This window comes from Dermacentor andersoni, chromosome 10 (assembly GCF_023375885.2).
Source record: "Dermacentor andersoni chromosome 10, qqDerAnde1_hic_scaffold, whole genome shotgun sequence".
In the NCBI taxonomy this organism is placed as follows: domain Eukaryota; kingdom Metazoa; phylum Arthropoda; class Arachnida; order Ixodida; family Ixodidae; genus Dermacentor; species Dermacentor andersoni.
Genome location: NC_092823.1, coordinates 85,210,442 through 85,228,416, shown reverse-complemented (window position 1 = coordinate 85,228,416; position 17,975 = coordinate 85,210,442). Strand labels below are relative to the sequence as shown.

General features: G+C 49.7%; 1 protein-coding gene across 1 annotated transcript in view; it reads left to right on the top strand.

Moving 5' to 3' along the window:
- LOC126544196 (uncharacterized) overlaps positions 1 to 17,975 on the top strand; it is an 84,089-nt gene that overhangs the window by 29,697 nt on the left and 36,417 nt on the right. The window contains exon 2 of the mRNA XM_050191436.3: positions 14,522 to 14,758. Coding sequence (XP_050047393.1) covers positions 14,624 to 14,758 — 135 coding nt within the window. The 5' untranslated portion in view covers positions 14,522 to 14,623. The remainder of the gene's footprint in view (positions 1 to 14,521; positions 14,759 to 17,975) is intronic.

Genomic DNA, 17,975 nt, shown 5'->3' with positions numbered 1-17,975 from the left:
GTGCTCCATCGTTTCCCTAGCTTTACCGCAGCAAGCACATGCTGCTTTTGCTTCTTATATCTCGCTTTATAAGTGCGCGTTCTAAGGCATCCTGATTCCGCTTCGAAAAGTAATGAGCTAAATAAACTAATGTTTATTTCCTGATTTCGTTTTTTTCCTCAAGTAGTTGCTCATAGCAGGTTTATTTTCAATTACCGCCACACATGAGATTATCTAAGCCTTCCTGGCTTTCCGCTTGACGTTCTTTGTTGCCATGTTGCTCACCATACCGGCCGCATACTTGCTGGCAAGCTTCCTAGTTCCTTTCCTCCACTGCGAATCAATGATTTTCCTGTACAAATATCTGAACACTCTCCCAGCCCATTTACGTTAGATAAAAAAGGCGCCGTTATAAAAAAGGGCGCCGTCTGGCGTCTCGTGCCAAACATATCCAAGCCAAGACACTCCTTTAGCAGCCATTCTGTCGTTGCTATGCGGACGCGTCTCGTTGGGCCTACGGGCGCTCATCTCAGAAATTGGACTCACCTCAAACGATCTCAGAAATTGGACGCGCTATGCGCTCATAACTGACGTTTCAGGTGAGATTAGAGAAAGCGAAGGCTCATTTCAATAGTCCCTGGCGATCAACGCGAGAGAGAGAGCGAATCCATCACGAGAATTCATGCTGAAGCGGAAGCCATGGGCGCCGCCATGTTGCACAGCGCCATTTCTTAGCGTGCGTAAAATGTTACGAACGTCAGACTCGCCAAACAACGTGCGTTATCATCGCGCACGTAAACCACAGAAACGCAATAACATTCGGAGCATGCGCAGTGAGGGCGACGCTATTTCTTTATACGTACGTAATGCGTTTGCGCTTGGTTGCAAACGCTATTCTGGTACCTACTGGTATACGGTGCGCTTTGCCTGGCAAGAATCTCTCGCTGTGAGTCGGGTCGGGATTTGCCGCCGGCATGGCTATCCTTCAAACTTTGACCATCATTCCTTTGCGGGACGTTGCCATATGACGCGCAGCGAGGCGCGCCCAGTCCCGATAGCGCCTGGATTTGGCCTTCGATTTCGATGATGGATATCTCGAATCACGTGCGACTTTTTTTTTTCAGTTCCGAAAGAAAAGATGGGTATGCCATAAATGGTGACGGCCTACAAGTTTTCAATATAAACAACTTCCCTCAAGTCAATAATTATCAGTTAACATATTTTAGGTAATTAGTCTCTTCAGAGTAACTCCAGCAGCGGCAAAGTATTTGCGCCTCTACTCGTAGAGCTCGTATGCGAAGGCGACAAGTGTGTCATGGTGATAGCACTTTTATAAAAAATCCGTATTGCTTTAAAAAAGGGCCCTGTACATAAATATTAAAAGACAAAGAGTTCATTTTAGAGCTCTTTAGAACATAGAGTTGCGGCAGTGACCGTGGATCACATGGGAGAGCTGATAAGCAGCGCAACCCTAAGGAGCTGCACGGTAACAGAGGGGGAAGAAGCAGCTGTGGCTCTAGCAGCGGCGGAGGGTTACCGTAGAAACAGATTCTTGATTATACTCACAGACTCCAAAGAAGGATGCAGAAATTGCACGGCAGGTAGAATCAACAAAGGGGCGCTGCGAATCCTCCTCGAGGCTGGGCTTCCGAACGAAAATATACTGCATACGATTTTCTGGGTGCCGGGTCACACCGGAATAGAGGGTAACCAGAGCGCCGACAGTCTAGCTCGCGAGCTCACGTACCGAGTGGGACAGTCAATGGACCCGGATACCACTATGACGGTGGAACCAACGTACGCGGAAATACTAAACCATCACCGAGGCAAAAGGATAATATATCCACCACCCTACCCATCTTTAACACAACACGAAGCAGTCGGCTGGCGAAGGCTGCAGACAGGAACATTCTCCAATCTACACATCCTACATAAAATGTTTCCCAGTCAATACTGGGACACATGCCCATGGTGTGGGGCCGTCCCAACACTATATCACATCACATGAGAGTGCAGAAATAACTTCTCTTTCCACGAAGAAAAAAAAACCCAGTGCGGGACAGTGGGAGGGCCTGCTCACCAGCGGCGTGCTCACAGTCCAAAAAGGATTGGTGCAACACGCTCTCAAAGTGGCCAGGCTCAGCGGTGCTCTGGAATAGGGGCGCCGACCACTCAAGACGACGGAGACTTCAGTAAATCATGAAGACCTCTGTTAGCAGCTGAAAGCTGTAAATAGAGCATTGAAGTTTTTCCTTCCTTCCTTTCTTCCTTCATTTTAGCTTTTAGTATTTCAACTGAATGTCTTTTGTATCACGCGAGCCACACCAAGGCTCAGTGCGCGCCCACATTTGCACGCACTCACGCAATCACTTTCTCGTAGACAGACAGAGAGAAAGCAAGAAGACAGCCAATGATTCGCAGGCTGCAGGGCTGGAGCTAGCCTAAACCTCATATTTATTCCAAGAATATACCTACCACGAAACTACAAAGTCCTAAGCGGCCCGACGCGCGCAGCCGCCACAACTTTCACTTCCACGCTGACTGCTTCTTACCTCGTTTCCTTGTCACACTGCAAACGTTCTTTCTACGTTTTGCGTGCCTTTCCGTTCGCAGGAAACATTGCGAACGGCGACGAAAGGTCGATAGACGTGACAGCCGCAGTAGCGGCTCCCGGTCTGTCCGTGCCAAGGCCGCAGGTCAAAGCCCCCCGGTGCCGCGTCTCGTATGCGCTTAAGCAGGGCTGCCGCTGGCCCCATTTATCCAGCGCCGAGGCGTGTGCGTGATCTCGCCCCAGTCGTGCCCGGCCGCCTCTTAGCCGTGACATCACTGTCGCACACTCAGTCAAAGCGCGGTTCCGTTTCTTATGTCGCGGAGCGACAGGCATGCGGGTGCCTGATAGGGGGACCCCGCAGGTTGGGAGGTTGTCGCAGTCGGGCGGGCTCTCTCGAGCGTAACCTATGTGTGTCAGAAGCGCAGCCTGATTGATTCATGGATTGAATTATAGATAGATAGATAACTTGATTGATTGATTGATTGATTGATTGATTGATTGATTGATTGATTGATTGGAAGTATTAGAAACAAGTAAAGTATGTCACCGATTTCTCCGCAATGTGGAAGTGTCGCGTGGATGACGAGCGATGATTGGTGAAGTGAAACATTTCGCCTGTTCAGTAGCTCGCGACCTCCCATTCTCCGGAAGAGAGAGAGTAAATCTCTCTCTCTCTCTCTCGTCTTTCCCGGTCGCGATTTGGTATAGGCTCAGCGGCGTCGGCGTTGCCGTGCTGAACGCGAAGTCGTGCGTTCGTTTCCTGGTCGCGGCTGCCGCATTCGGATCAAGGCAAAACGCGAAAGCGCTTATGTACTGTGCGTTGCGCGGGCGTTGAGGGACCACAGGTTTGGTCACGATTATTCCGAAGCTTCCCTAACTACAACGCCCCTCGTATTGCACAGTGCAGTTTTGATGCCGTTGATCCCCAGAATTGAGGAGGAGGAGGAGGAGGAGGAGGAGGAAAGAAATTTATTGTGTGCCCTGCGAGTTGGTGGGGAGGGTCGAAGGCCCCGCCTAGGTGACGGCCAGGAGTTCGTGGGTCCTGGCGGCATCCTCGGCCCGCTGGACGGCCCATAGTTGATCCTCGAGGGCGGGGCTGAGCAGCGCGGCTTCCCAGCGCGTGCGAAGGCTGCTGCTAGAGGCCGCGTTTTCTTTATTGTTGTTTATCCCTCGGCATTTCCATAATATATGCTCCAGAGTGGCTCTGGATTCACATGTTTTGCATTGTATACCCCAGAATTGAAGAAAAAAAATTACGTGCGTTCCTCTTTCACCCTTCCCCACATTGCTCTGCGATGTTCAAGTGTCGGACGCGAGCTTTAGGCAATTACAGATTAGTGAGCAGGTGTTTCTTTCATTCAGTCAATCTCTCTCTCTCTCTCGTCACTAAACGTGTAATGCATAAGTGCGTCCACATCTTTTGAAATGTTTCTTTTTTCGAAAGTATGTTCCCTTAGCTTCGATCTTCCCGAAGGGTTCGGTGGTACTGAAAATTGTGCTTGCGCGCACATTAGTGTTTTTATATTGCACAGCGGACATGAACGTCCATTAACGTTAGCACATATAGTAGGCTTTTTTATAGTTAGTCTTCTTTTGTGTGTACGGCTTGTAATTACGTTTGTTTTCTTCTTTATTTTTATAGACAGCACGATTATGTGGATGCGTGCTATAGGGTGAAATACGTAGCTTCAATTTGTTAACTGTGTGTTGCGATAGCTGGCTGTGCTATCCTGCCTTCCCGCTCGTTTGCATTCACTAAACTATGCAGCAACAACGTTCGGTAGTAACCTGGCTTTAGAAAGCACATTCAGCTTGTGGTTAAGTAATGTTGCTTACGAATGTACAAGATGCGTTATTGGAGTCCGAACAGTAACACGTTACTACAACTAAACGAAAAGAAAAAAAAATGGCCTGCCCTGTGTGCCGCAATCTTCAGTGCATTCTTCACATCGACAGCTTCATTCTGCGAACGGCCGGGATCGCGTGTCTGCGCCCTCTGACACACCCTCGCTCTCTTCCTTCTCGTCTTTGCACACGCCCCAGTTCCGCAGTGTAGGGTAGCGAACCGTTCTTTTTATTCAGTTAGCCTCCCTGAATTTTTCCCCCCCGTTCATCCCTTTCTCTATAGTGTTATCGGCCCGAACATTTGCCCTTTCGCATTGACTGAATCGCTTTCACTTGCCAATAGTTTTGGAGAGTGGGAGGAAAGATCAGGTTTTGCGAACACTTGCTCGTCGACTTCTCCAGCGCGCATGCGCAGCTGAAGCCAGTATTATGTCGCGTGTTAGAGAAACGCCTCACATTTCTTTCTGTCTTCTCGCTTCTTTTAAAGTGAACCAACAGGGCTTTATAAGCATGCTGGGACACGCCACCCACGCAGCGAGCTCTCGAAGACGGGGTATCGTTACTTTTGTTGCACTGGGCAGCTCCTGGGACAGCGAGTAAACACGGTAAACGTTGAGACAGGTTTAAGAGAGAGGCCGCCGCGCTTCCGTCCAGCCCGGAGCAAATGGCGTGGAGCGCTGGGGCCTTAGCCAATAGACGCCGAGAGAACAAAGAAAAGCTGCTTGCTTCATTGCCCAGCGTCGCCTTTGTCGACACACGGCCGAGCCGGCCCAGCTGTCGTGAGCTGGCAGCGGAAGTGCAGCTGTTCACGCCGCTTGCGATCTTCGTAGCGTAACCGCGACTAAACGCATTGCATCGTGAAACGAAAAGGGAGCGGAGGAAGAAACAGTGACTGCGACGTGAGACCGCGACCGTGCTGCGGCGGACGTTTTCTTCCAAAACGTATATTTCGCGGTGCGTGCGATTGTGTTAGTACCGTGCCGATCGCTTGGGCTCCCGTGTAACGGTCGGTCGCTCCCCAAGGCCGCTCGATCAAGGCCGCTGCTTTTCAGCTCATCGGGCGGCGCCGATTAGCGGCACTCAGTCTGATGCGCACGGAACTCCCTTCTCCACCTCCAACCGGGTCTCCCTTTCCCCAAACCTACCTCGTCTCCACCTCCTGTTAGGCTTTGACCAAGAGGTGGAAGTCGCCCTCCCGTTCGGCGACGCGGATTTCCTCTCGCAACCGCTTTCCTCTCTGCAGCCCCTCTACGTCTTTCGGGCTCGGAGCCCGCGCTCCTGGAACGAGCCCAAAAAGCGGCCCGCGTCCCATTAAACTGGCGCGTTGCGCCCAAACTGTCGGTGTCGCCGTGACCGAACGCGCTCTTTCACGGCTGCGGCGACCGGAGGTATGGAGAAGGAGTCTTTGTTGCCTGCGTGCGCAGCGATCGAGTTGACAAATGGACGGCGGCGAAGTGCTAATGCCAAGGGGGGGGGCGGACGTGAAATCAAGCGTTCGGATGAAGCTCGTCGCGTTTTTATAGTGTGTACTCGGTGTGTGCCAAAATTCGGCGCGACGTTTTGCGAAAGCGAAGCTTCTTGATAGCGCGCCTTTAATAATGTGTACGTTTGAGCGCTGTGCACCCGAAAGGCATTGCTGGAGGAAGACGCCCGGCGCCTGTTGAATGAATATTCAGCGCCACCCTCGGCTCCTTGGCGGTTCCAGGGAGGAGGATTCATTGGAACAGGAACGCCACCACCTACGTCTCTGTGTACACGCTAACCACGCGGCAAATGTATCGCACATCTAGTTAACATCCATCTGGCATCTAAAATCTTTCTTATGTACCTTGAAACACGTGGTGTACAAAATCTTATGAGATTTTATAAAATAAACAAATAAAATAAAATAAATATATAAAATCTTATAATCTTATAAGGTAAGAATAGACATGTTTCGTGACCTTATCTTTCAAGAAAATCTATTTAGAAGGAAGTCTGTTCTACGCTGCTCTCCTTACACAGACAGAGAGAAAGAGAGAGAGAAGGGAAGAAGGAAAGACAGGGAGGTTAACCAGACTGAGTCCAGTTTGCTACCCTACACGTGGGAAGGGGAATGGGGAGTGAAAGAGAGAGAGAACTTAGGTGTAGGATGTCTATAGTCGGGCACTCAAGTCTTACACGTTAATGCCGTGTGGCGATGTAGATAAAACGTAATAAAACCTGCCACCAGCGATATTCTAAAGCTGTCCTTGCAACAGCCTTGACCATTGCAGGTAACGATGGGCGTGCATCATCCGTCTATGCAGTGCATAGCACGAAACAGCAGTAAAAGTTCATTTGTCATACAGCGGCGCCCTCAAACGCCAGTACGCCTCGCCTGCGCAGCTGCAATCTTCGAGCACGCATATATATCACGCTGAAGACAGGATCCATCCTTTGCGCCGCAATTAACTATTCTTCTGGCCATCCGGTCAGCAGCGCATCTCTCCGCCAACTACGAAATGTGCGGCTCGTAATTTTCTTTGAGGAGAACTTGAAATTTTGTCCACGCTTTGGGCTGTAGCACTTCTGCGCCAAACGCTGCGAGCGTGAAACCCCGCATGTTTCGGCGCGCCACATTAATCAGAACCGTGTCTTACCTTGTGCGGTCTCCTGCTTGTAACGGTGCTCACGTACGTATTCGAGGTACTGACACTCATGAATATATATGTGCGTCTTACTCGAGTGAGTCGCTCTCTGGTTAATATTTATTCACTTCCGGCCATTGTTTCACACAAAACCATTGTTCGACCCTCTCTAATACGATCTTGTAGGGACGCCTTCGTAGCGTTTATTGGATGTAAATATGAACGAGACATGCATAAACGACTAATCCCATTAGCGCTTCTGACAACACGGTGGACTCTTGTGTACAGGCGGATCTGTTGCGACGTTTGATAAACTACCTAAACGTTGCGCCTGTCACCCCGCGTTGCGCCGCTTACTGCTTGCAGAACTCTCTCTTCACGCTTCACTCGTGCAAACATCCCAACCTGCCATCTTTACACCGAGCAGAGCTAGACCGGTCCACCGCAATAGCTACGCCCTACTCTATACCGTCGCTGCTGGTGTACAAGATAGAACACGTCACGTGGTGTAGACATACTGACACAGGAACGATACCGCTGGCCCGGCTGCACTACGATGGCGGCGGCTCGGAACAAGAGTGGTTCATGAATAAAGTTTCGCTATCTCTCTGACGGCGCAGTGCTCAGTTTCAGAACAAGGAATATTAAAATGTTGGGAAGGTACCCCGATCAAACGTATTCGCCACGCGCAGGGGATTAAAGGTGGTACTATGCAACCGGCCCAAAAGTTACGAGTTAAAATATCGCCGAAAAAGTCCGGCTCAGGCTAAGCACCCTGCCAGAAAGGATTAAAAAAAGAGAAACACTCGCTTCTTACTGTGGAAAAGGGTACGGTGCAATAATTGCTCGCTCCGTTCCAGTTGGCGCTTCGCATTTTCGTTGCCGATTTCGCGTGACGTGCGCGAGTCAATTGAAAATAAGGAGCAGCTATTTGGAGCCGACGCCGGAGCTGATAGCCTCGTTGCCTGCACATAGTCGGCTGGTAGCTATACTGGGTTTGAAATGTGCAGTGTTTAGTCGTCGGCTCGATCACTGCTGCGTGTATTTGTACGACTTCCCGAGCCTAGTAAATAAGACTAGAAAACTGGCAAGGCGCTAAAGTGGCCGCCATGTACTCTCGTGGATATGTGAGGCCGTAAGAGTTCTATCATACTCTTTCAGAGCTCAAGTTGTTTTATTTGAAGGAGGGCAATTGCCTTCAAGCACGGTACAAGAAAACATTTTTCGACGAAGAGCGACTCAGTATCGTGCAAGTACTTCAACAAGGCTCGACAGTGAGAGTGCTCTTGAGACTTGAATACGCGTGCTCAAGCCAGCAGGCCACGGTCACTGCGGAGGATAGACCTTGCGAGCTAGCGCCCCGTATACAAAGCAATGTGCTTAGATCAATTAAAGCCATATTTACGCCGCGATACAGCACGTAACGCTTAGGAACGCGACCACTGTTCCATAGCGTCGTCCACCGAGAAGCCGGTGGACAGATCCCGAGTTCATGCCACGCGGTGTCGCAAGCTGCGGGCTCAGATGAAACAAGAGACGCCCGCACGCCAGCTCTCGCTGACGTCATTGGTTGCACAAGTTAAGTCGAACAGACCAGCGGGAGCGATTCGAGCGAGCAAAAAAATAAATAAAAAGATTTGCCGCAGCTCATGTCGTGCTTCTCTCCTACACGACAAGCCGCCCGCTGCGGCGACCGCGGCACGGCGCGTCGGACCGACGGACGGACGGTGCGGCACGATTGCGTCCCGCCGTGCGTACGCTTCGCGCGGCGACGAGGCTCGCCTTGGCCCCCGGCGGGGGGCTGGCCCGTGCGCGAGGCGCCCCCGCGGAGGACCTGCCACCGGCAGTCAAAACTCGCGCGCACAACGGGCGTGCGCCGAGCGGTGCGACCGAGAAGCGAGGCGGCGGAGGTGGTGGCTTACTCGGGCCCGGTTGTCTTCGGGCGTCGTTAGTCCGGTGCAGTGCTCGAGGAGCATTTCTCGCGGTTCGGGATTGAATTGAAAGTATTTCGTTAACGCTCCAGCGGCAAAACAAAACAGTCCACACCGAAGAAAATTAGAGCAATTTATTACCTTTTATTTATCTGGCCTTGCAGAGAATACTTGTAACAGAAAAAAAACACAATGAAATGTTATTTCAGTTTAATTTAATTAGGGCATTAATTAGCTGCTTCTGGTCCGAACTTTCTCCATGAAGTGAAAAGTTCATCTTCCGTGCATCGGGGCGCCAAAGGCGGAAAATAGCAAAAAAAAAAAAAAAAAATACCCAATCTGGTTTTGGGCGATGAACGGAAGGTAGCGTATCGAAAATGCTACTATAAGCTGTGCATTAACACTTCCGCGATTAAATAAGGATTTTGAGGCATCAAACGCCACGTAGCATGTATTATGATAGGTTCCGCATTACAGGGTTAGTAAAGCGGGCGGCACAATCCTCTGCGGAAAGATATAAGGGTGTCGCCCGGCTGCATTTAGTCCACTGAAACCGCCGAGGTCGACTTCCGTCGAGGCTCCAATTACAGTTGACGAGCAGCAAGATTGTGATTCGGGGTAGTCGGTCGATGTCCATGCTGAATTTTGTCACGAGCTTGTCCTGCGATTTTCTCGTTTTTTAAACTCTATTGTCTCCGTGCTTGCGCTTCAAACAAAACTCAAGTACGAGTAGACGAGTGATCAGTCGCGTTCAAGCTGTACCCGGTGAAGAGGCTGGTTGATCGGTCCCTCTAATCCACCGTGAGCAGGCTACTCTGCCTATCATATGTCGCTACTAAAAGCTGCGCGTTACAGTCTGTGAGCAATGCTTTACGGTATAGTCGGTGCTTTGTAATGCCTCTACAGGTCATTCTCCCGGTTTTTAAACTATAGCAGTGCCAGAATAAACACACACACACACACACACACACACACACACACGCACACACACAGACACACACACACGCACGCACGCACACACACACACACAGACACACACACACACACACGCGCGCACACGCACGCGCGCACACACACACACACACACACACGCACGCACGCACGCACGCACACACACACACACACACACGAGATGTCTACATGTAGCCGTGGTTGCGCTATCTGGCATTCATCGTTTGTTCCGTATGCTGGCGAAATTGTTACACGGGAGATAGCCCATTCGGAAGCTGTAAGAGTCGTGGGCGGGTTGGTTAAACATATCTGCGTGGGAATGTTGATCGATGAAGTAGGCATTTTATTAATGAAAAATAATATCCTTTCGGGGGCCTGTTTCGTGGAAATACCTTCATCGTCGTCGTAGTCGTCATGATCTGCCTATATTTATGTACACTTCAGGACGGCGGCCTATTCCAGCGACCTCCAATTACTCCGGTGTTGCGTCGATTGACTCTATGCTCTTCGAGCAAATTGCCTGTTGCACCAGCTAATCCTAGGCCATCCTCGACTGCACTTTCCTTCCCTCCTCACCTATCTTGTCACTACATCTATCACTACCTATCCTGGCATTTCAGAACCAAGTACATTGTAAGTTCAACTCCGGTTCTTGGTCCTAAATTCAACCACAGTAAAAAAAGAACCAAGCATGATAATTGCTACACCCATGTTTGCTATATGGGGTGTTCCAGCTAACGTTGAAATTATTTAAAAAGAAGAAACGCCGAGCAGGCTACGATTCTAAGACCTTCTTTGTTCGGCTGCCAGAGCGCTGATGACCGAACACGGTTAGTCTTATTATTGTACCTTGCACCGTTTTTTAAACACATTTTTTGTCGTTGTTGAACAGCTTGGCTAACGTTAGCTGAGGCACGCAGTATAATTTACGCCCCTATCAGCGCCCTTAGTGCCACACAAACAGTGGCAGCTGACGCGGCAACAATGACGACAACGTATTGCGGCACGACGTCAAGACGATGACAATCCCAGGACAACGCCACGAAGGCGATGACGGATCGCACGTCATCGATGACGGATCCATGACGGATCGCACGTCAACGATGGGGATGGAATTATAACTGTGGAGAAATAGGTGTTCAGTAGGTGAAACGGGATGATAGACACGCTGGTGACTTTCGACAGACTCCATGAAACGAACCGCGGCTGAGTTTCTTGCGGGGCAAATCGGTGCATACATGTGAATGAATAGGAAAACAGCGAAACATACACAAGGGAAGAAGGGGCTAGGTCGAGTGATGGATTTGGAATAGAAATGGAGGGGACGGAAGGCTGTGCTTCAAATAGAAGTGACGAGTACAGACAGTTTCACTCGCGCGATAACAGCAGCGAGAGAGCGGCCCAAGAAACTTCTGGTCACGGGCCTTCATCAGTCTTCTGCGCCGGAACACAAAGCGGGTTTTTTAGTTCTTCCATTGCGCGGAAAATCCGTTTTTAAGTTCTGAGATAGAAGACATGGCCATTACGCCTTAATACTTAATATTTTCGTTACGCACAGAGGAAAAGTGTTGAAAACCTGCGGGCTTAGATTTTAACGAACTCCTGCTACTCGATACAGCCGTCCAATGCTTTTCTTGCTCGCTGTATTTAGTGGGCTGACAAGGAAATTTATTCACCCGTAGGCACGCTTACAACTGTGGTATGAACGAAAAGTACAATATAAGGTACTGCACATGTAATACATCATACTTGATGTAAACAAAACAGACTAGCAAATGAAATAATAAATGGTGTCTGCTTGACACTGGCTTTGTCAGCGAGCAAAAGGGTAAAAAAGCGTATATTTAAAATTGCAGTGCTAAGCCCAGCGCCGTCTTGTCTATTTCTGCACATGCGTACCCATTGCTTTCGCTTGTTTCCTGTTCATTCAGGAGCATGATATGAAGCCTTATGGTGGTCGTCGCTGTAAAAAGGGCATTCGCGCGTAGCGCAGATTTTATGGGCGCGTGTAGGTTTTAGTTCAGTGGACTTCCAATAATTAGACGTTCCCCGATCGCGCATGAACATGGCGCATGAACATGGCTCATGAGCCCGTGAACATTTCTGCACAACCGCATTATTGAAAGCGAACTTGTTCGCGGTGCACAATTGCCGGAAGAGAAGAACTTGTTCCCTCCTGTGGAGCATTTGTTATATACCGACCACATGAAGACAGCTTTTGTCCTGAGAACATGAACAGACATCGGTACTGCACTTGCTTACTTCATTCACCACGCCTTCTTTCTCTGCTTAGATCTACCAGAGCCATCACGTCGTCTTCGTTTTTCTTTCCTTTTATATATATATATATATATATATATATATACATATATAGCTACGTTCATACTAGACACATTGGCAACTGTGGCAGGATGTTATTTTTACAGTGCTTCTGACAGCGGTAGCTGAAATTCTATTATCTGCCATGTTTTTTGCACGCGGATAATGGTAAAACGCAATTTATGCTCCTGATAACGAAAAGATGAGGACCACGCGAGTCATTAGAAAAGCGAGTTGCCTTCCTCAGAAAGATTTTCTTACAGCCTGTTAAATTTACGGACGTTCTGACACACGCAAGCAATGCGATGCCTTGAACGCAAAATTCCTGATAAACACTCGCTTCTTAAAAGTGAGCTGCAAGTATCACCAATGTATTAAGACATAACAAGAGGGCTAATATGTAACCTATAGCAATAACGAAACATTTGCTCGTATTTGACTGTATTTGTTTACTTATGAGAAGGCTGTGCGTATTCGTATTTTTTATGGTACCTCTCTCTCTTTACCAATGTACCTCAGTTGTGCTGTTCATATCTGTCTGTTAATAGTCGGTTCCACCGTTGTCGAGGAAGCATTCGCATCGTGCAGCTACCCAATGCAGTATCCTTTAATGATTGCACCTGCCTGTCATGTAAAAAGAAAAAGAAAACATCAAGGAAATCGCAATTGAAACAGAAATATGAAGTTGTGCATGCTACATATAGCGTAGAGTAAACAACTGCTATTTTGTTACGATATCGGGGCGAGTGCCGTTGGCAAGACGTAAAGCAGAATTCAAAAGAGATGCAGGCAAAGGTCAGCTGACGCACAACAGGGGTGAGGGGAGACGTCTACGCGAGCCTTTCGCATCAATGGTGACCACAAATATACGCTGCTGGTAATGACGGTTGGAAAACTCTGCCGGCACGGTTGAGGTACACCCTCCGCTGTGGTGGGTCAGTGGATGTGGCGCTCGTCTTCCGAGTATACGAAGCGGCGAGTTCAATCCGCGACCTTGGCGGCCGCATCCTGACGAGGGCGAAACGCAAGAAATGCTCTCGTACTTAGGTTGCACGTTAGAGAGCCCCTGGTGATCCAAATTAAACTGGAGTCATTGAGCGCGGCGTCCGTCTTAGCCTGCTGGGCATCCTCTGGACGCTGAAATGCAGAATTTCAAAGCGACCGATTTATTTGCCTGCCTCCCCACAATTTGGCGTGTCGTCGTAGGCTATCTCCCCGAGTAGACGCTGTCGCTATAGGGGGATACAATCTCCGTGGCGACGTCTCGCGTGACTCGGTACCAGAAGCGTGGCGTATCCGACTGACTGTTTGAGGCGCTGTGCAACGCTCGCTATCTTCGCGCAGTGCCAGCAACGCTTTTCGGCCGTCTACTTCGATTGTGCCTGGCGTCGAGCCACGCGAAATTGTTATCGAAGTTTTGCTGTGTTTCTGTTGACTTTCTCTTGAAATACAATTAGCTGCCACCCATGGTTTTACCGCGACAGCGTTAAGGAGCTTGTGTCGCAGAAAAGCCGGTGTCGTCGGCGTCGGCATTGGCGGCGTTGGCCGTGAGCGAAAAATCCCGGAAGGCAATTTATAAATAAAAACAACTTGCAAGATGGGCTGGGTGGGAATCGAATCAGGGTCTTCGAAGTGTGAGACGGAGACGCTAAGCCATGAGTTCGATGGTTCAAAGCGGTACAAAAGCGCCTCTAGTGAATGCGGTGTTGCCTTAGAAACGTGTCGTAGAAAGTTATACTTCGGTGTATATCGGCAGTTATGAGCACGTAAATTACAGAAGTCGCAGTTAAACGAGTAGCGAAGTACGTTTCCGCTACATTTCTTCTGCGCTTGGAGCGCACGCATACCATCTTGCGGCAAACACAGAAGACCCCCTCCTCGCAATGTACGGGGCTGCCCCGACAGGTGGCGCGCCACTCGCCCGCTTCTCCCCTTCGTCTCGTCAAGAGCATGCCGAGCGAATGAGTGGGCGGTGCGAACGAGGTGCGATAACGCTATCGCGTTCCACTCTTGAAGGCGAAGCTTAAGCGTCCTCCATTTTTTTTTACACGGGAATGTCAAAAAGAAATATCGCCCCTGAAGAAAACATAGCTTTGTTCTGTAAGTATTCGCCTCCGCGCCTGATGACCATTGCGAGACGCGTTGGTCATCGAAATCCGCTGCGCGTTTATTATCGTATAATGCGCCGTTTGGTCTTGCTGGCTCATGAAAAGAACCTTCGCTTCTTCCCAAGCACGTGGCATTTGCATGATCTTTTTTAGCGGTGGAGGTACAGCCATCGCAAAGCTAATCTACTTATGGGCAACCCACGAATCGAATGTCCGTTTTCTTCGCAGTGCCGCAGCCTCTTCGGGGCCCAATCGGCGTGGCCCTGGCATCGGCCGACCCGCTGGAGCAGTGCGGGCGCATCGTCGCCGTCTGCCACCGGAGGTCGCGCCATGTACGGCTCGCGGCAGGAACCCCTGCACCGGGACGCCATGATGGCGCTGGCCACCACGGGAGCCGAGTGGAGGCCCCAGGAGGAGGACGAGGCGCACAGCCAGGCGTCCTGGGCGCCCTGCGACGCCTCCTGGGTAGGGATATACATGGCTCTCGCTTGAACTACAGTAGTCTTATATTCACAGCGGTGGCTCGTGCGGGGAACCCAGGAGCAGTGGTTCCGCAAGGGGCTGACGAGACATTTGATACGCACAGACTCTACACGCTCTTTGCTTGTGATGTGCCCAATGCAACGGCTCTAAACGGGGCGTTGCGCAGAAATTGCTGCGCCGATGTCCGTATGAGAATGATGATCCCGAACCACGCTTACTGATCCACGCAGGCCCTCAGCGTGGCACAGAGGCACTACTGAACTTATTGGATTTCTCAATGTAAAGTGCGTCAGAAAAATCGTAACGTACGACTTACACACAGCTTACAGATATGATAGCGTCGGATTGTAATATTAATATACGGGAAAACACAATTATGTTACACGGAAACTAAAACACAAACCCCTTTTCCAGCTGCTGTTTGAGGTCCCTCTTAGTAGGAGCGGCGCGCCCCGCTACGTTTCTTGCAACGCCATCCAGATGGCGCTCGCCTCCGCGCATCCGGAGCAGCGGCGGCGCCTTACCAATGGCAGTGGTCCGTGGATGGAGTGGCCTTAGTCTCAAGCACCACTCACTGAAGCGGGACGCCTGCAACGTCGCTTTTGGTGCTCATCACGCCACCGTTGTGAGACGCCCGGTAGCTGCTAGGGGGCAGTATCTACTGCGTAGCAGCAGTTGCCTCGCATGCCGCGTAACGTCAACATGGAGCATCGCGTATTGTCAAAACACCTTCCGGGGAGCTAGAGCGCAACGCCAAACTTCCATATCGCTTTCTGTGTTCGCCATTAGAGCGAAATATGCATTTATCTATATATATATATATATATATAGATAAATGCATATATATATATATATATATATATATATATATATATATATATATATATATATCTATATACATATATATATATATAGATATATTATAGCATAATATTACACTTGGTGCAGCCGTCAGACAACGTTGTTACTTATGTAAGTTTTACTCGGATTGGCCAAAATTATCGGCATACTATCAGGAAAGGCGTCATGTTAGCCTTACTTAGGACCAATAAGCTATATTTGAGACATACAATGTTTTTTTTTCATTCGGAAAGGGCAGATTACTCATAAATATGTCCAAATGTGTAACTTTGTAACAGTTAGTGTTTACAGTGCAGGATCACAGCGATTGCCACTAGGTGCGCCACGTTTTCCAACAGAAGGGAAACGTGGCACTTAAAGAAAAACATAACCTGATGAGGCTATTGGGCAAGAAAATTTAGTTTCATAAAGTAGGAATGCTTGCCGAAGCACGGAAAATTCGAAAGCATACATCATGCAGTGTGCGGCTTACTAGATTCTAATGCTTTGATGATCAGGACGGCATCTTAGTAGCACTAGATTCTGCTGCTTCGGGGATCTGGGGACGTATTGTCGGACGATTTCAGGAGGTCATATTTCAGTTTATAACTACGGGACCTCCTTCTGTATATACTTGCCATGTAAATATCCCAATTTTTGTCATGAATAAAAGTAATTTTGATTCTGATCACTTTCCGCGATACTACCGCCTTAGCGGGACGTACTGCTCAACTAGCCAATCAGCTCATCCGGTTTTGCTCAGTCAGCCAATAAGTGCGCACTGAAATTAATATCGCCGAAAGCGATCGTCCGAGAATACGTCCCCAGGACGGAATCTCAGCAGCACAAAATTCTAATTCTTTGATGAACAGTACGGCATCTTAGCAGCGTACCTTGGTGGGCGAGCAGGTAGCTGCTGTACTTAAAGTCCAGCGCAAAGTGAACTCGGTTTGACTTCAGACAAGATGCATGACTACGCTTGATCGTCGCCGTCTTTACACCACAAGCCTTGCACCGACAGAACTTGTAAGGAATAACCAGTACAGTGACAGCAAAACCAAAGGTCGAGAGCAGCCGGTGAAAGTTGCGGTGGTGTGCGGTAGAATGCTCGGAGCACTCACCCATTGCTACGGAGGCGAAAAGACTTAAAAACGAAATGACCTACAGAACTCATCTCACGATGCATCCGGCACTAAGGACACTAATGCGATTAGCATTCAAGCAATGTAGCGACGTACCTTCCGGCCGAAGACACCTAAAATTCCCCTCTGTAGTGGCCATTGCGAGATTTCTATTGCTTCGAGTTCGTCACCAACTGCACGGATCCCACGCTTATGTGGGAATCGGTGTTAAGCAATTTTTTAGAGCGCAGCTCTTAAGCGCCCGCTTGTGCCGACCGTCGGCGTCGGTGGCGGCGTTACCGAGGGAACGAGCAAAGCATGAAAGGGCCAGCGCGGAGCGCAGCGGGAGATGAAAGACGCGAGGACGAAAACGGCGGAGGAGGGTGCATCGGGACCATGAGGTGGAAAGCGGAGGAGGGTATGGCGAAAGCGTGAGAGGAAAAGCGTAGGGCGGCGACGATGGTTACGAGATAGCGCCAGAGTAGCGCGCATCGTCTGGGAGGTCTGCCGGCGGTGGCTGCTGTGAATCGCGCCCACGCGTCACCCACGCGCTGGATCTGGCGATCTACAGATTAGCGAGGCAGTAGCGCCGCACTACGCTCGATTTGCAACGTGCCGCACGAGACAGACTGTCCGGGCTAGCTAATATATCGCGAAATGAAAACACGTGTAGAGCTACGCTGAATTTTCGCATTAGGGAGTGCCGTAATCGTCGGTGAATTTCTTGAAATGCGAAAATGTTGAATATATATATCATGCAAAACTAAACGCTCATTGCGAAAATGTTTGTGCACTATGACGGAAATGAAATTCATTTTTACACACTTTCTTGTAGCCGACATCATTTATCAATAGGTCAACGCTCCTATAGCGCAGTGAACTCTGAAGCAGGACAAGCAGGCAAGAGGCCAAGAAAACCCAACCTCCCTCAACGCACGCTCAAGTCCCAGTTTCCTCCAGTTCTTTTAAATGTGTAAGCATTTCTACGCTTACCCAACGAGAAAAACGGTCCGTCCGTCCGTCCCGTAAGACGATCGCTTTCAACATAGTGCCCGCAGCAGCGAGCGAATTCGCCTTCGTGCTGCCTCTCGCTTCAGCGCGCGAGGTGCGCGGCGAGAATACAGAGCACACGAAGCTGTCAACACTTGCCACACTGAGCCCCCATCGCAGATCTCTTTCAAGACAGGGGCCCATGCCTCTCCATTCAACGCCAACTCAGCGGCGAAAACACAGTGCAC